General features: G+C 33.6%; 1 protein-coding gene across 1 annotated transcript in view; it reads right to left on the minus strand.

Moving 5' to 3' along the window:
• RNF17 (ring finger protein 17) overlaps positions 1-17,228 on the minus strand; it is a 125,354-nt gene that overhangs the window by 20,603 nt on the left and 87,523 nt on the right. The window contains exons 21-27 of the mRNA XM_044668311.1: positions 12,388-12,615; positions 12,058-12,208; positions 11,740-11,858; positions 9,812-9,902; positions 8,116-8,231; positions 5,536-5,822; positions 886-1,049 (exon numbers count right to left, since the gene is read on the minus strand). Coding sequence (XP_044524246.1) covers positions 886-1,049; positions 5,536-5,822; positions 8,116-8,231; positions 9,812-9,902; positions 11,740-11,858; positions 12,058-12,208; positions 12,388-12,615 — 1,156 coding nt within the window. The remainder of the gene's footprint in view (positions 1-885; positions 1,050-5,535; positions 5,823-8,115; positions 8,232-9,811; positions 9,903-11,739; positions 11,859-12,057; positions 12,209-12,387; positions 12,616-17,228) is intronic.

Here is a 17,228-nt window from a genome sequence, read left to right on the forward strand (position 1 = left end):
CAGCATGACCAGGAACACGTCCCTTAATTTCTCAGTGTTTTAGGTACTTTTAGATCAAAAGATGGATCCAGTGGATAGAGTGCTGGATCTGGAGTCAGAAGAGCTGAGTTCAAATCCAATCTCAGATTCTTAGTAGTGTGACCCTGGGCAAGTCAACCTCCCCCATCCCAATTGGAATAAAGGATTATAATAGCACCTATCCCTTCCTAGGACTGTTGTGAGGATGGAATGAGATAATAACAGCAAAGTATTTAGCACAGTGTCTGGCACAAGGAGCATGCTTAATAAATGACGGTTACCTGTCTTTCCCCACTCCACTTACAGAGAAGACACTAGTCTGCAATGATAAAGGAATTCTTCATTTAGGGGTTTCTTATCCCAATAGATCAAGGCCAATTCCCTATCTCTGTTACTACAATGCATAGTAATTTAATTAACATCTTATCTGGACAGGACTTTGACTTACCTTTACCCTATCAATAAAGTTTAAAAACATTAGACTTACTGGCTCAGATTTGAGACATAAGAAAGAATGAATTTTAATGCTTTTCCCATATTACCCTCCAAAACGAAATTCTCCCAAGTAATTTCAAATTTATGCTATGTATAGAACTTTGTTTCAAAATATGGAAATATAGGTTTCAGTGGCTCTAGGAACAATGAGAGTAGGGGAGGAGGTTGTGAAAGGCCCTTACATATAAAAGGTCAATAATTCAAATTGGTTTTCCTGAGGAGTACATGTCCTCAGGTAATGAAAATATCTAGTTAAGAACAATAATATCCTCAAAAGATACATAATTTAAATATTTACAATCAAAATATTAATTTATGCTGTAGAATAATTGTTTAATTCTAAATCTGTGACCAAAAAATAATCAGATTTACCCGGATAGTTCCACCAACAACTTCCATAACTTTACCACGATACCACACAGTATCCGATCCTCTTACTGCACAAGCTTCTCCTTTTTTCCAGCAATATGGCTCCAAAAGGCCAAGACATTTAAAGTTACTTTGAATTTCATCCATCAATTTTCTGAGTTCAAGTTCTAAGGAAATGCATAATACATAAACCTTAAAAAAATTACTTCTTTTTTTTTATTTGAAAAATTTTATTTAATTTAGAATATTTTCCATGGTTACATGATTCATGTTCTTTCCCTCCCCTCCTGCCACCCGTAGCCAACAAGTAATTCCACTGGGTTTTACATGTGTCATTGTTGAAGACCCATTTCCATATTATTAATATTTGCATTAGGGTGATCACTTAGAGTCTACATCCCCAATCATATCCCCTTCAACCCATGTGATCAAGCAGTTGTTTTTCTTCTGTGTTTTTACTCCCACAGTTCAAGAAAATTACTTCAAACTTAATTTTAATGTAAATAAAATCATTACTACTCTATAATATGATTATATGAACACCAAGAAACAGTAACTAAAGACTTTAAAACAAGTTACTTCCTACACTCTTAGAATTTCACTCAACTTGTGCAATCAACATCTACTACGTAATTTAAATAATAGTCTTTATTTTCTGCATGTATACAGAATACTTAGGAATCTTATGTTATCAGGTTATATTCAAAAGACTTGTTCAAAAGAAATGAGAGCATGTATAATGACTATTTGCAAATGAGTAAGTATTAGATAAACTAGTTAAGTTTATGTATGATGGATCAAGACTAGCTGAATAAAACAGCATGCTACATTTTGTATGACACTAAAATGCAGAGCCATCTTGGGGACACAGGCACTCAATAAAATCCTGTTAAACTCCATCTGTCAATCTCTAGTTATTCTAAATAGTATTTTCATAATAAACATACAGGTATAGTTAACCAAAAATGTTCAGATGAAAATATAGGTTTGGACCAAAAAGTAATATACAGTACACACACTATTATAATTTGTCTCCCACAGAAATCTTACTCTGATGCCTCACTGTGGCATGATTATTGGATCTTGCAAAGAATCTTGTTTAATTTTGATACATGTATAGGAAATATCTTCTTGGAAGATAACTTTTACAATAAGCCTTTTGTTCTATCAGATAACATCTTCTTTTTGATCAAATGTTTTGTGTGAAATAACTAGCAGAGTGGCATTTTGAGTCCTTTATATCTTAAGAATTAATGTGTAATGGTAAAAATGTATAATTGGATTAGCAAGTGTTTCATCAAGGTATGATGATGATACTGGATTCTCAAAGGTTATGCTTTAAGGATGCAGGATGTGGAAGATTTTTTACCATAACTGAAAAGCTTCAAATATAGTTCTAAACAACAGATTTATCTGTTTTCTGAGGAATGTTTTCTGCATTTGTGCTGATACATCTTTGCCACCAGCTTTGCCATCAGTGACCTATAGGACCCCCTAAGGGATTTAGCATAGGCAAATCATCTAGCCAGTTTCATTACCTGCAGAGAGGGGCACAGTAATGTCTCAAGGGTATGTGTGGAAAAGCTTCAGGATTTCATTTAGGATTCTGGCCTATGTGACACTTTTCACTGCCATGATGATCAAGTGCAGCCAGAGTTGACCTTCAATGAGTTGTTTGGTTTTTGCTAGTATCTTTTTCTGAACATTGGCTTTGTTGGTCCAGGCCAAGTCCTTCATGATCTTTTTTTATGGTGCTAAGACTCTATCAATTTATCCTTCTGCCACTGGGGAACAACTGCAGGCCAGCAGCTCACCAAGTAAGAAATTTTCTTCTGGCCATCACTGTTTGGAGCTATCTAGGCCTTCATTTTTGCTTTTAAACTCTAAGACTTCTTCAATCTGTCTGCTTTCCTGAATGCCTTCTGATCTTTAGTGTCAAGTGCTGCTAAAATCCTCCAGTTGTGCTTTGCAATAGATTACTTATTCACAATCATAAAAGCTCCTGCATGACTTGAATTCTGCAAGTGCTATAATCCCTGTCAAAGCTATAAGTCCACAAGTAAATAACAGTCATATAATTTTTTGGTATCCTTAACTCATTGGTCAGCAAATAGTAAATGCTTACTAATTATTACTACATGTTGGTTGTGTAGCTGACTAGTTGAATGAGTATTTTCCCAAACTGCTCTGCCTACCTCCATTATATTCTAGGCCACAACCCTCAGCCTAGATAATGCCACATTTATGTTTGTTGATTTATCTCAAAAAGTATAAAGACCCTTGAAGCTTCACTTCATTTTGGAATGGTGATTATTTCTTTAGCTATGGCAACCCATGAAACAAAGAGTAATAACACCAAGGGCTATTATGTCCCCCGTCTAATTCGGTGGTGACCATGGCAATTTGGAAGAAAAATGAGTAGAAGGTGCTAAGAACCAGACAATTTAAAAAACATCTGCAAAAGCATTAGCTTAGCTATTGGTACAGATAAATAGGAGTTTCTTTTCCAACAACTATTTTGTCAACATGCTCCAGCAGAATGGAATTATATAAACCATGACAAGCTCTTCAGAACTTAAGAATACACAAAAGGAAGTTGCAGCTAAATGAAAGGATGGTCTACATTCTTTTTAGAGAGGCAAAAAAAGGAATTGGGGGAGTTGTTTTTATTGTGTATCTAAAGGTAACAAGAAATACTACTTCTTGTACTGTAGTGCTCATGATACACATTTACAAAAAGGTTACCATTAAAATTATAGTTTCTCTGCCAGTTTCTGTTACAGACCATGAAGAGGTTCCTCTAAGAACTTAAGATCCCTCAAATTAAATCATTCTATACTCTGATACTTGACGACTTCAATAGAAAAGGTGGACACAGCTGATAATCTTAAAAAAATGTTGGAAAATATGGTTCTGGAGAGCAAAGAATAAATAAGAAAAGCAAAAAAATGTGTAGACTTTACCTAAGCTGCATACTTGTACAACATGAATATCTTTTTTCTCCTTTGGAGAAAAGAACCATACTGGCCATGATGAACAGTTAACAGCATCACAAAAATAAAAATGATTACATTTTTTACAAATTCTTACCTTAGTAATTAATATTATGTATTGGTTCCAAGGCAGAAGAGAGGTGAGGGCTAAGCAAAGGGATTAAATGATTTGGCCAGAGTCACCTAGTTAGAAAGTATCAGAGGCCAGATTTGAACCTATGCCGTCCCTTCTCTAGATCTGGCTCTCAATCCATTAAACCTATCCAGTTTCCCCTAAAATAATTACATTTTAATAGACATTAAAAGATTTGTTACTGATAGGGAATTCATTCCTGAATCAATGATATAGTCAGACTATAAAATGTGGTAGAGTTATAATAAAAATTAATGCAAAATGGATCCAAGACAACACTGATGGACTTATGACAAAGAATGTTATCCACATCTGGAGAAAGGACTTTGGGAGAAGAAATCCAGAAAAAAAAGTTTTATCACTTGTTTTATATGGGTATATGATTTGGAGTTTTGATTTTAAAAGATTACTCAATTACAAAATAAAATAATATGGACATAGGATTTGCGTGATAATATATGTATAACCCAGTGAAATTGCTTGTCAACTCTAGGAGGCAGAGGGAAAAGGGGAGGGAGACAACAAGAATCATGTAACCAAGGAAAAAAACAAAGAAAATAATTAATGCAAAGCTAGAAGAATAAACATGTTAAAATATGGTATACCATGAAAATAATTTATATCTAAGCCAAACCCATTTCAACTACTGCTAAAATGAGAAATGAATAGATTCAAAGAAATCAACACCAATTATGACTAATTCATAGAGAATTTAACCAACGTAGATTAATTACTCTGACACTGAAATAAAAAAAATCTTTTTAAAAAGTGCCTTAGTGAGCAAGCATTTTACTTATTTTTCAAATGGAGAGAGATGGTAGCCTTGGTGTGGTTTAGAATATAAGCTGACATGTAAAATCTTATGTAGAAGAATGGTAGAAAATTATAAGCATTTTTATCTCACAAATTAGCAAGAAGCAATGATGAAAAAAAATTTTAATATAAAGGAGAATGGAAAAAATGAAGAAATCATAGCATCATGATGTATTTTAGGGGTAGTTTAAACTAAAATTCAATTTTAAATGTTATGTTTTCCTTTTAAACCTACGTGTATATATAAATACATAATATAGATATCTGAAATTATAGCTACCAATGAATGCTTTCTTAAACTTTAAGATCTTTATTACAAAGATATATCAAAATAATCAAGACAATCAAGATATACAATTAACTTGCTAATTATATGGATTTTTATAAAACCAAGTAAAAAATATGCTACTAGGGATTATTTAAAAAATTTTTAAAGTATTCAGACTGGTCAAAGTAGCAGATGATTAAGGCTACTTAGTATAAGTAAAAGATAATACTGTATGGTAAGAAAGGATTGTATGACTAATAAAATGACATAAAGAAATAATATATTTTCAACAATCTTAATCTGAAATGTACATTTTGATATCTTATTAGATCAAAATGTGAAATATAAATTGGTTAAAAAAACCTACATGGTTAAAAAAATATGGTGATGAAACCAAAATCCATTAATTTTAAAACTGACAGCTTAATATTCTGTATTTGCCTTACCTGATGATTTCGGTACCACATATATAGTTCCATCATCACCAATGCAGCTTACTACTGCCTCAAACACTTTCATATTAGGAATAACTGGTGGTTTATAGCACCCTCTGGTTCTTGGATCAAGCACTGCCTTCTTTATGTCAGATACCTTATGTTCACCAATAATACCATTGACTTTGTTGAGTTCAAAATGAGATGTGGCACACTTAGTGACTCCTCCATTCTCTTGATCCATAGGGACATCAAGACTCTTCTCAGAGGCTGAATCAGTTTTATTAATTTTGTCAATTCTGTAGGGTTAAAAAAAACTTATCTAACTAAATATGAGCAAAATAGCATAAATATAAAATAGTATATAAACTATTAAACTATATACACAAATCCCTATGTAGAAATTTAAAAAGAATTTAAGTGTTTTTATATTACAATGTGCCAAATGAACTGGCAAAGTTACTAATTTAGTCATTAATATAATACAGATTCAACTGCCAGTACAATTTCACTTATCCTACTATCCTTAATTATTTCGTATCAGATGGCATTCTCTAATGAAGACCTCAAAAATGCCTTTTTAAACTTTAAATTATTAATTCCCATTGCAATTATGTAAGTAAAGTGTTTTCCCAATAATTTTAAGACTATTTGTAAATCAATGAATTAGTAAACATAGAGTATGTGCCAACATGCCAACAACCACCACTGGTATATACCGGTGATAGCAAACCTATGACACACATGTTAGCACTGACACGTGTAGCTACTTTCAATGACATGCGGCTGCATACAGAGAAGTATGAGGTTGCATGCCGAGGATGAAACATTTGCTGTCGTGTAGTGTAGACACTCTGTGCACTATAGATGACAATTCTATCTATATTAATTTACCTATTTTGGTTTATTAAATACAGTTATATATTACAATTATACATTGTTGTTATTTAAATTATAAATATCACAAAATTATGGTTTTTTTCTCGAAGTGACACCACCTGAGTTATGATCATTTTTTTGGTGAATTTTGACACACCAAGCTCAAAGGGTTGCCCATCGCTGGTGTATACAAATGCAAGAGGTCATCTCTGATTTTAGGACATTTGCATTCTTTTTAGGGAGATAAACAGAAAACATGAAATAACTAAGAATGAGTTAGGCAATGCTGGAGACATAGGTGAATGTGTGGAAATCAAGATGTCACAGGAGCAAATTTTCTATTCATGTCAAAAAACCCAAAGGCTTCTTCAGGGATCTCAGAGCTCCATCTTGAGCCTGACCACCTGCTGTGGAGAAGGGGAAGTTTCTGTGTGCCCTACCTCACACCATAACTGAATCGGGGTATCAGTCACTCCTCCTTGAGGGGGTACCATTCTTTCATCCCCTCAACGGCAGTAATACCCTTTCAGGGTCTCCCATTTCAAAAAGGGGATCTCATTTAGTCTCTCAGTAATAGGGGCTGCTGTGTGCAGGTTCCTCCTAAAACACCCCCTCATTACATTACATAACAAAACTCAATGCATTTACTTTTATATTTCCTGTTGAAAATGATCTCCCCAACCAAAGTTTAAAAAAGAACATTAAATATTTCCACATAATTCCCTCCTTGACTTTTTTCCTCCTTGAGATAGAAACTGAAGTTCTTCAGTGGTGTTATAAACAGATTAAAGTGATTTGAACAACAGTAACTTTTCTGATTAAAAAAATTTATTTTATTTTTCTAAGACATTTTTTGCATCAAATTGAATGATTTTGGTTCAAGTCAGAAGAAACAAAAAGTTAGAAGAGCAGCAATAATTATTCAGCTAGGAAGAGGAATAAATCTTCTACTTTTCTATGCAGATGCCTCTTCCCCTCTTCCTGACTTCCTTCCACCTCAGTAGGGATGGAAGGCCACTGTGGCAGCAAATAAATTATGAACAGCCAGCAGATAGACTTGACTAGGGTTTCAATTGAATAATGAGTCTTTTGAATATTTAGGTACTATTCTATCTTCATCCCTGTAGAGAGATAGAAGAGTCAAGTGCCAGGGCTAAAGTATCTACCAACCTTTCTGCATTTCCAAGAAAGGCACTTAAACCTCAAATATGATACTTGAAAAAAATCGTAAAAGCAAACATCACCTTGCTACTTTTTTATCCATGCTCCTTCACATACTGAGTCTCCACTGCACTCCTTCATTTAAAGCATTCTTCTAATATTTAAGCAGAGACATTTCCAATTCCTTACTTGCCAAGTTTTAGAATGTTAATATTAGGGGAAAGAATGTGAATAAATATGGTAGTGGAGACTATTCAAGTCACTATAGGAGTGACAAATGTCTAATAGGCAGAGAATCCCATGATAAGTTGAAATGATTAAAGGAGTATTGAATTGAGGAGTAAGATTCAGTTCAGAACCAAGTTTCTTTATATTTAAAAATTTAGTTTATAAGCAGTCTATAAATATATTGTCTTCTAAAATTTGAGGCATATGCATTTCATATGACAGATAGCACATTATATTACATATATAAGAACACATACAAAATTAAAAGATGAAAGTTTAAAGAAATTTCGCTATCAAAACATTAACCCCCCTCAATTTCCGTACCTTCTTTCCCTTAAAGCCAAACCCTTTTTAATCAGATAGTTAGAAATATCAATACATTGTCCTTTTTCATCTCTGCATAAAATTTTCACAGGCAATGGCCACGTTGTATGGTTTTCCTAGAACAATGTAAGATCAGAGAAATCATGGAAATGAAATTTTCTCATACAATTATATTGATGACAACTTTTTTGTCCCTTTTATAAGTAATTGATCTTTATACCTTTACACAGCAGAAAGGCCTATACTCAAAAAAACCACAAGATGGTAGCTAGAGCCTTGAGAGACAAACATTAAAAAAAAGCACATTTTCTAAGAAACATTTTAGCGCCATCATGAAATTGTTATTTTCTACTTAAACTATATCCCAGATGTAAGTAAAGCTTATAGAAAAAGCACTATTATGGCTATTTCTTAATAATAGGTTATTTAAAAGAGTCATTAGGGCAGCATGCTTCCTTAAATGTTTGCCAGGAAAGCTTCAAAACAAAGGTTAAAAAGTTTACTATCCAGAAATTAAAAACCTAAAACCCAACTCAAAACTCTGAAGGAAGAGAAAAAAACCCCAAGGACAAAAACAACAAGCTATTACATTTCTCTACACTCTTATGTTCTCTGAAACTTTCAGGCTACAAATGAAAATTTTCCCAAGCTATTTAAAATCCTGAGAGGCACCTTGTATAGTAAAGAACTAGACTTACAGACAGGAAGACATGAGCTCAAGTCCAATGTGTGTGATCTGTTATAGCTGTAAGATCATCACAGAAATTACTTAACCTTTCAGTGCCCCAGGCAATTCTCTAAGATTAGAAATTACAGATAAATCTGTCAAATTGCATTAATAGATAGTGTTTCTATTGCAGGAACTCACCACATTAATGAAATCATATATCTTAGATAAAAAACAAATCTCTAATATGTCAATTTTTCTTCAAAAAGGACAAGAACTATATCCATCCATCCATCCATCCATCCATCTATCTGCACACACACATAGCCTTTCTAGTATGTTGGAAATAGAAGTAAATTCTTAAAAGAAAAGGTGACTAAAAACTAACAGAGGAATCCTAACAACACCATTAATCCAACAGATAATTTTTTTTTAAAGCCTTACCACCTTCCATCTTAGAATCAATACTGTGTATTGGTTCCAAGGCAGAAGAGCAGTAAGGGCTAGACAATTGGGGTTAAGTGACTTGCCCAGGGTCACACAGCTAGGAAGTGTCTGAGGCTAGATTTAAACCCAGGACCTCCTGTCTCTAGGTCTGCCTCTCAATACCCTGAGCCACCCAGCTGCCCCTGATATGTTTTTAAATTGTAAGAAATGGAGTTAACTGGTCTCTGAAAGAATTCAAAGTTTAGAATTTTTTTAAAGTTCAGAAAATTCCTCTTATCCTCTCCCAAGATAAATACATTACTGTATTTTATCTAAATGTTCTTTGGCCATTTTACAATGTGCTGAATAATACTATTTTGTTAGAAATAAAGCCTAACTATAAGTTTATCATTGTGTCAATGGTGCCCAGTCTATATTTATCATTTAAGTTGCTAACCTAAAAACATTGCATTTTAAAAATAGTAAAAGATGTACACATAACTGAAATAAGTTCCATTTCTTTCTCAATGATGCTAAACTGTAGATACTTTCTGTTCAAAATATAGACAAATAATGTTCCTATTTATTGCAATTGCTATAGACCTGTATGATTACAGATGCTACAGCTCCAGTGAGATAAAAAGAAAGACAGTCACAAGCTGTTGCTGTCCATTTGTCACTTCCACCAGTTGGTCTAAAGGGGGGGAAAAAAAGAACATAAGAAATGTGACTCTCAAATAACAATACTTAATTTTTAACCAAGTATAGCCATTGCCTATATAATTGAGAATTATTCTTCAAAACCTTTTATTTAGGGATTTATATACTGCTATCATCCAACTCTGTTTTAGAACTCCTCTTTAAGAATTATATTCACAACCAATTTAAAAGCCAACAAAGAAAACCAGTTTCATTACTTGAGACTTTTTCTCCTCAAAAGCATTAGTAGAATATAAACCTGCTGGAAGCAAAGTGTATCTTGTTACTGTGATTTTTATCCCAGGCCTTAGAGCATAGTGTCTTGCAACCAGTAGATAAATGTTTATTGAGCTTAATTTTTTAATTCAATTTATTGCAGTTTCATTGTCTTTTCCAAACTTGCCTATAAATTACTTTTGGCTATTTCTAGAAAAATAAAAATTCACCCTCAAATGACTAAAATTTGTCATCAAAGATATTCAAAAGAATTTATTTATAAATAGGCTCTTTTGGCTCACTTTACAAAAGACTTCTGTTTATACTAACCTAAAAGGTCCATTTGCACACAAATGATTTAACTATCATACTGAATGGGCTTATTTCTAAAACTAATTATCTTACACAAAACCATAAGTCTAAAAATGATCAAAAGTGCCTAAAAATTAGACATTTCAAGTTTTCTGATTTGAATGGAGGAACAGACCTTTGATATTGTTCTAGAGGGTAGAACTAAGATTAAAATGAGAGAAACTTTCTTTGAACCCCATGTAATTTACTTGTGCTAACGTTAGTTGAGCAGCATAATTCAATTAAAAGAATAGTTACTATTGCACTATACTAGGTACCAGAAATACAATAACTACAATAAAGAACAAACAGTCCCTGCCCTCAAGAAGCTTGCATTCTAATGAAGGATACAATATTTGCATAGATAATTAGAAACGATATAATATGAAGATGAAAGAGAGAATACAAAAGTGCAGATCTGATGTTAACCTCACCACTCCTATTTGCTTCTGGGACCAAATACTAAATGCTCTGTTTGGCATTTCAAACCCATCAAAACTTAGTGCCTCTACTCTTCTAGGTTTCTTACATCTTACTTCCCAATATGTACTCTGTGATCCAGGGACTCTAGTCTCTAGGTTGTTCTACCAATAAAACTCACTATATTTCTTGGCTCTGGCTATTTTCTCTATTTCCCATGCCTGGCATATCCTCTCTCCTTAACTTCTGCCTGACACGTTAACTTCAAGTCCTCAACTTCAAGTCCTCACTAAAATGTCATCTTCCAGAGGAAGTCTTGGTCAACCCCTCTTAATCCCAGTGCCTTCCCTCTGATAGTTATTTCCTGTCTATTCTGTGTATAGCTTATTTGCATGTATTTATTTGTAAGTTTTCTTCCTTTTTACAGTGTAAACTCCAAGAGGGCAGGGATTGTCTTTTTGCCTATTCTTGTATAAATAGCACTTAGACCAGTACCTGGCACATAGTAGGTGCTTAACAAATGTTGCCTAATTGATCTTAAACCTTTTTCTACTATCCTCATTTTCTAAATTTGTTCTTAAAGTTGCTTTAAAATTCTCAATTGTTTTAAGTTACAACGACTAAATAATTACAAAATATGAAAGCTGACAAGAACTTTGGGTGAGTCATAAACTTTCTGAGCCTAATTTCTCTTCTATAAAATGAGATGGTTGAATTAAATGAGCTCAAAGTTTCCTTCCAACTATAAATCTATGATTCTAAGGTGTACCAAAAAAGAAAAATCAAATTCAATATATTTTAAAATGTAAATTATTTTAAATAATAATCTCTTAGAAATAGTTTACCTTATATCAACAAGAGAACATTCCAAAGCTAAATTTTTTGTAGTCTTCAGATTTTCTTCAAGTTTTCTTAGACAGTCAACACTTACTGTTACTTTAATACCAAAGTCATATAGCATGACCTAGAGGGAAAAAAAACCACCTACATATATATAAAATGTCAAAATGTACAAGTTTTTTTTTTGGAAGTGGGTTGATTTGTAATAAAATAAAAAATTATGGAAATCTTATAAACACACAATACTAGAGGAAATTTAGATTACTCATTAGCAAGATAATATATTGTCAGGAGAGATCATTATTTACTAATGAAACATTTACCTCTACCAATGTTTCTGAGGTTATCTTGATGATCTGCCCCCTTCGCCATTGTTTTAGCTCTGCCATCTTAACAGCACAATACATGTTAGTTTCCCACATAACTGGTTCACATTTTGAGTTTTCATAAGCTGTTGTCATCTTTTCCTGTAAACTATATGCAAGGTAAGCATGTTTAACCTTGGTAGTCCTTTCATTAAAATAGACTGTAGCAAAGTATTCTTTTGCTACTTACATATGTCTTATTAATGTTTTTTATAACTACAGAACAGAAAATAAGAATTTCCTTATTCCTGTAGGTCAATTCTATGTTTTAAAAGCATTTTATTGTACCTATTAAGTAAAGTCTCTGTTGACAGCTGTTGTACATAAATCTTCTCAGGAGAGACAACATTGGAGATTTGCACAGGAATTTCCTTGTTATAAAGTAACTGTAAATCCTGATCTTCCAGGAATTTTGTAACCAAAGAATTTGAAATATTTGTTTCAGTTGAAATGATTTCCTCAGGTGAAGGATCCCATACTTCATCATACTTTTTACAATTACCTTTTAGAGTATATCTAGAAAACATCAAAATATGTTATCAAAAATGTGTTTTTCCCCCTAACTTAATGCTGAAATAATCAAATTTTAAAATGAAAATGTTTTAACTATAAAAAATGTAATTTCACATCACATCAAATCATAATTTAGTTTTCTGAGTTAACTAACCTTCCTACTCCAAAACAGCCATACCTAATACTACAGTAAGAAGATGGAATAAACTTTTGAACCAAACTGAAAACCACAATTTTTATTTAAGGAATTGTATTATTGTATTGTATTGTATAATAATTGTATTAGGAATAGACTAATATCTATTCATAAATTTTCCTCTACTCCCCAAATCATAAATTAGGGGAATGATTAAGTAGTTTACTTTGCTTGGTAAACCCAACAACTTAAATAAGTTTCTTCTGAGCTAAAAGTGGCTGAAGTCCCTGTCTAATCGGAATTTGAAAGAGAATTGGTAATCGAGGAGGTAGGCCAGTGGTTCCCAAACTTTTTTGGCCTACCACCCCCTTTCCAGAAAAAATATTACTTAGAGCCCCCTGTCACATACTATCACCACCCCCTTACAGTTATTCACCACCCCCAAATGCACCTGTGGCCATCACCACCCCCCGTGGATTGATGCAGCACCTACTAGGGGGCAGTGGCGCCCAATCTGGGAATCACTGCCCTAGGCAAATCATTTAACTTCTTAATTTCCTTAGCTGTAAAATGAAAGCTGTGGAGTAGATGCCCTTCAAGATCCCTTCCAATTCTAAATATAAGATCCTGTAAATTATCACAGTCACAAAAAGTAGAGGAGACAATATATGAACTAAGCTCCTCTATTCTCTGCCTACAAATACATTCTTGCAGGATGTTTCAATTAATTTTCTAGTAACAAGTAAAGCCACAGAAGGGACAACTAGAATTTTTACATTTTATCTTGATTCCTTTGCAGCAAGGAACTCTCCCAAACACATTTCCTCCATGCCCCAAAGCAAATAGAATAGCTAACACTACAGATGATAATAAAACTAAGACAGTTTTTATCAAAAGGTTGAAGAACTGAATTTATATCAACGATTTAAAATTTAACATGAATAAATAAAACCTTGCATTTAGGTTAAAAATTTTCAAAGTCAGTCAATTTAACATCATCTTTGTGAACCTGAAGAGCAGCATTTTAGTGTCCTAATTTTGCCACATCCCCTCCAACATGTATTACTTTCCTTTCCTGTCATACTGGCCAATCTGCTAGTTGTTAGGTGGTACGTACCTCAGAGTTGTTTTGATTTACATTTCTCTAATTATGATAGATTTAAAACACTTTTTCAATGTGCTTATTGATAGTTTTAATTTCTTTATCTGAAAACTCCTTAGTCATGACCCTTGCTCATTTATCAATTGGGGAATGGCTTGATTTCTTTTTGTACAATTGATCTAGCTCCTTATAGATTTGAGAAATTAGACCTCTGTCAGAAGTTTTTGTTATAAAGATTTTTTCCCCAATTTGTTGCTTCCCTTCTAATTTTGGTTTCATTGCTTTTGTTTGTAAAACTCTTATTTTAATGTAATCAAAATTATTCATTTTACATTTTGAAATATTTTCTATCTCTTGCTTAGTCTTAAAACTCTTTCCTTTCCCACAGATCTGACAGGCAAACTATTCTATGTTCACCTAATTTACTTGTAGTTTCCTTCTTTATATTTAAGTCATTTATCCATTCTGAATTTATCTTGGTTAGGGTGTGAGATGTTGATCTAAACCTAATCTCTCCCATACTGTTTTCCAGTTTTCCCAGCAGTTTTTGTCAAACAGTGGGTTTTTGTTCCAAAAGCTGAGATCTTTGGGTTTATCATATACCAGTGATGGGCAAACTTTTTTAAAGAGGGGGCCAAAGGAAAGGAAATGCTCATCTGTCAGTCTGTTTCTAAGGCAACTCTTTCGAAGTTTCATTGTATTGTATCCTACTCATTGTATTCATCAGATTAGGAATAATGTCGCACAGCTGGATAGAACATTTCAGGGGGCCACATCTGGCCCACGGGCCAAAGTTTTCCCATTACTGCCATATACTATCTTGCTGAGGACATTTACCCCAAGTCTATTCCACAGATCCTCCCTTTTGTCTCTCAGCCAGTACCATATTGTTTTGATGACCACTGCTTTATAGTATAATTTAAGATCTGGTACTGCTAGGCCACCATCCTTCACATTTTTTTCATTATTTCCCTTGATATTCTTGATCTTTTGTTCTTCCAAATGAACTTTGTTATAATTTTTTCTAATTCAGTAAAAAAGTTTTTTTGTAGTTTGATAAGTATATATGGCACTGAATAAGTAAATTAATTTGGGTAGGATTAAGAGCAGCAGCACTTTAAAGAGTCATTGTCTTCCTACACATCCTTCAAAATTAACTGGTATATAAAATATTCATAGAGCATTTTTATAGAAGCAAAAAGATCAACAGAAAAACAAGGGTACTCAAAATGGGTAGGTAAAATGTGGTCTAAATGTGGTAGAATTAGAGAGCCAGGTCTAGAGACAAGAGGTCCTAGTTTCAAATTTGGCCTCAGACATTTCCTAGCTGTGTGACCCTGGGCAAATCACTTAACCCCCATTGACTAGCCCTTACTGCTCTTCTGCCTTGGAACCAATACAAAGTATTGATTCTAGGATGGAAGGTAAGGGTTTAAAAAAAATTCAACATGAGAAATTCATAAAAATATAGTATAATTTATATCAACTGCTACATAATAAAGGGAAATTAAATTAGGATAAAACTATGACTAGAATGACATAAATGAAAATAATATTAAGACATCAGAAATAAGATTAAATGTAATTTAATATAATAAAAATACATTTAGTATAAGTGATAATATATCTGATATAAATGAAAAAATATTTAATGTCAATGACATTAACAAATTAAATGTGATGACCAGAAGAAAATGATAAAACATATGTCCTTCCTTTTGGTGGAATTAGGGATGCAGGGGACCTGGGTTCAATTCTAAAGCCTCAGTTTTCTTATCTACAAAATGGGGAAGTGGGGTACCCTAGATGGCCTTTGACATCCCTGTCAGCCCTAGTTCTGTGATCCCAGAGATATCTGACTATGGATATGTGAAATTTCTATCTTCTGTTACTTATGTTTGCTGTGTCAGCTGGTTCTGCTGTTCTTTCTTATAAAGATGAGTTCTGTAAGGGGGGGAAGGAGTTTCAGAAAGAAGTGAGAATGGCATGAAATATAAAAAATATAAATAAATAAAAATATAAATTTAAAAAATTTAAAAATCAGACAGTATGTTTCTCCAAGTTTACACATTCCTAACCTCCTTTCTGGATTCCTTAGGTAGGCAGTAACTGTAGACAACAAACTCAGTGTGAGTCGGCAGTGACAGCAGCCAGAAGAGAAGTAGCAGCACTAGTACCACATCTAGAATGTTTACTCCATGGCAAGGAAGGATATGGAGGAATTCAAATACACCTGGAGTTCTGAAAGGACTTTTTTAAGGAAATGTTTTCTAAGAATTTTACCTACACGGTTTCTACTCATTTCAGTCATTTTAGTTGGGTTGCATTTTTTTTAAACCCTTCTCTTCTGATTTTAGAATCAATATGGTGTATTGGTTCTAAAGCAGAAGAGTGATAAGGGCTAGGCAATGGGGGTTAAGTGACTAGCCCAGGGTCACACAGCTAGGAAGTGTTTGAGACCACATTTGAACGTAGGACCTTCCATCTCTAGGCTTGGCTCTCAATCAAGCTGAGCTACCCAGCTGCCTCTTGTTTTTTTTTTGGCAAAAAATCTGGGCTCGGCCATTTTCTTCTCCAGCTCACCTGATAGATGAAGAAACTGAGGCAAACAGGCTTGAGTCACTTGCCCAGAATCACACAGCTAGTATCTGAGGCTAGATTTGAATGCAATTAGAGTACTACCAAGCTGTCTACTATACAATAGTCTGGTGTGGCACACTGGGAGTCAAAACCCTCAGATGGGTTCAGTTACTCTTTTTGCTATTACTAAGAAACTGATGACAAATCACTTGACTTGGAAGGCAGATGATAATGTAATGGCTCTGTAGAAGCAGGACTGGAATCAGGAATACCTGAGTTTAAACATTGCATTATTTATTAGCTATGGGATCCCAGACAAGCCACTTGACTCATTGGTCTCAGTTTCCTTATCTGTAAAATGGAGATAATAAGAATACCTACTTCTTCAAGTTGTTGTGAGGATCAAATGAAATAATTGTAAAGCACTTTGCTAACCTTAAAGTGTTATATAAATTCCTACTATTGTTGACTTCTCTGGGCCTCAAGTTAACTCATTTATAAAATAAAGATGTTAGACAAGAAGGGGGAAGGAACAATATACCTTCCAGCTATAAAGTCTACATGATTATATTTCCTTGCTTACTATGGCTTAGTACCTTAGTGCAAGACCAATTTTTTTATGATATGCCATAATGAATTATTGAAAGGATGATTTTTAATATAAAAATTCACATTTAGTTGCTAGTTTAATAATTCCTTTTATCCTTTAATATTCTTTTTAGAGTATTTGTATTTCAAGCACCCAATACAAAGGCTACAATTCAAGAAAAAACCAGCAAAAAAAGTTTGTATGATATG

Source organism: Gracilinanus agilis, chromosome 3, assembly GCF_016433145.1.
Source record: "Gracilinanus agilis isolate LMUSP501 chromosome 3, AgileGrace, whole genome shotgun sequence".
Taxonomy (NCBI): Eukaryota; Metazoa; Chordata; class Mammalia; order Didelphimorphia; family Didelphidae; genus Gracilinanus; species Gracilinanus agilis.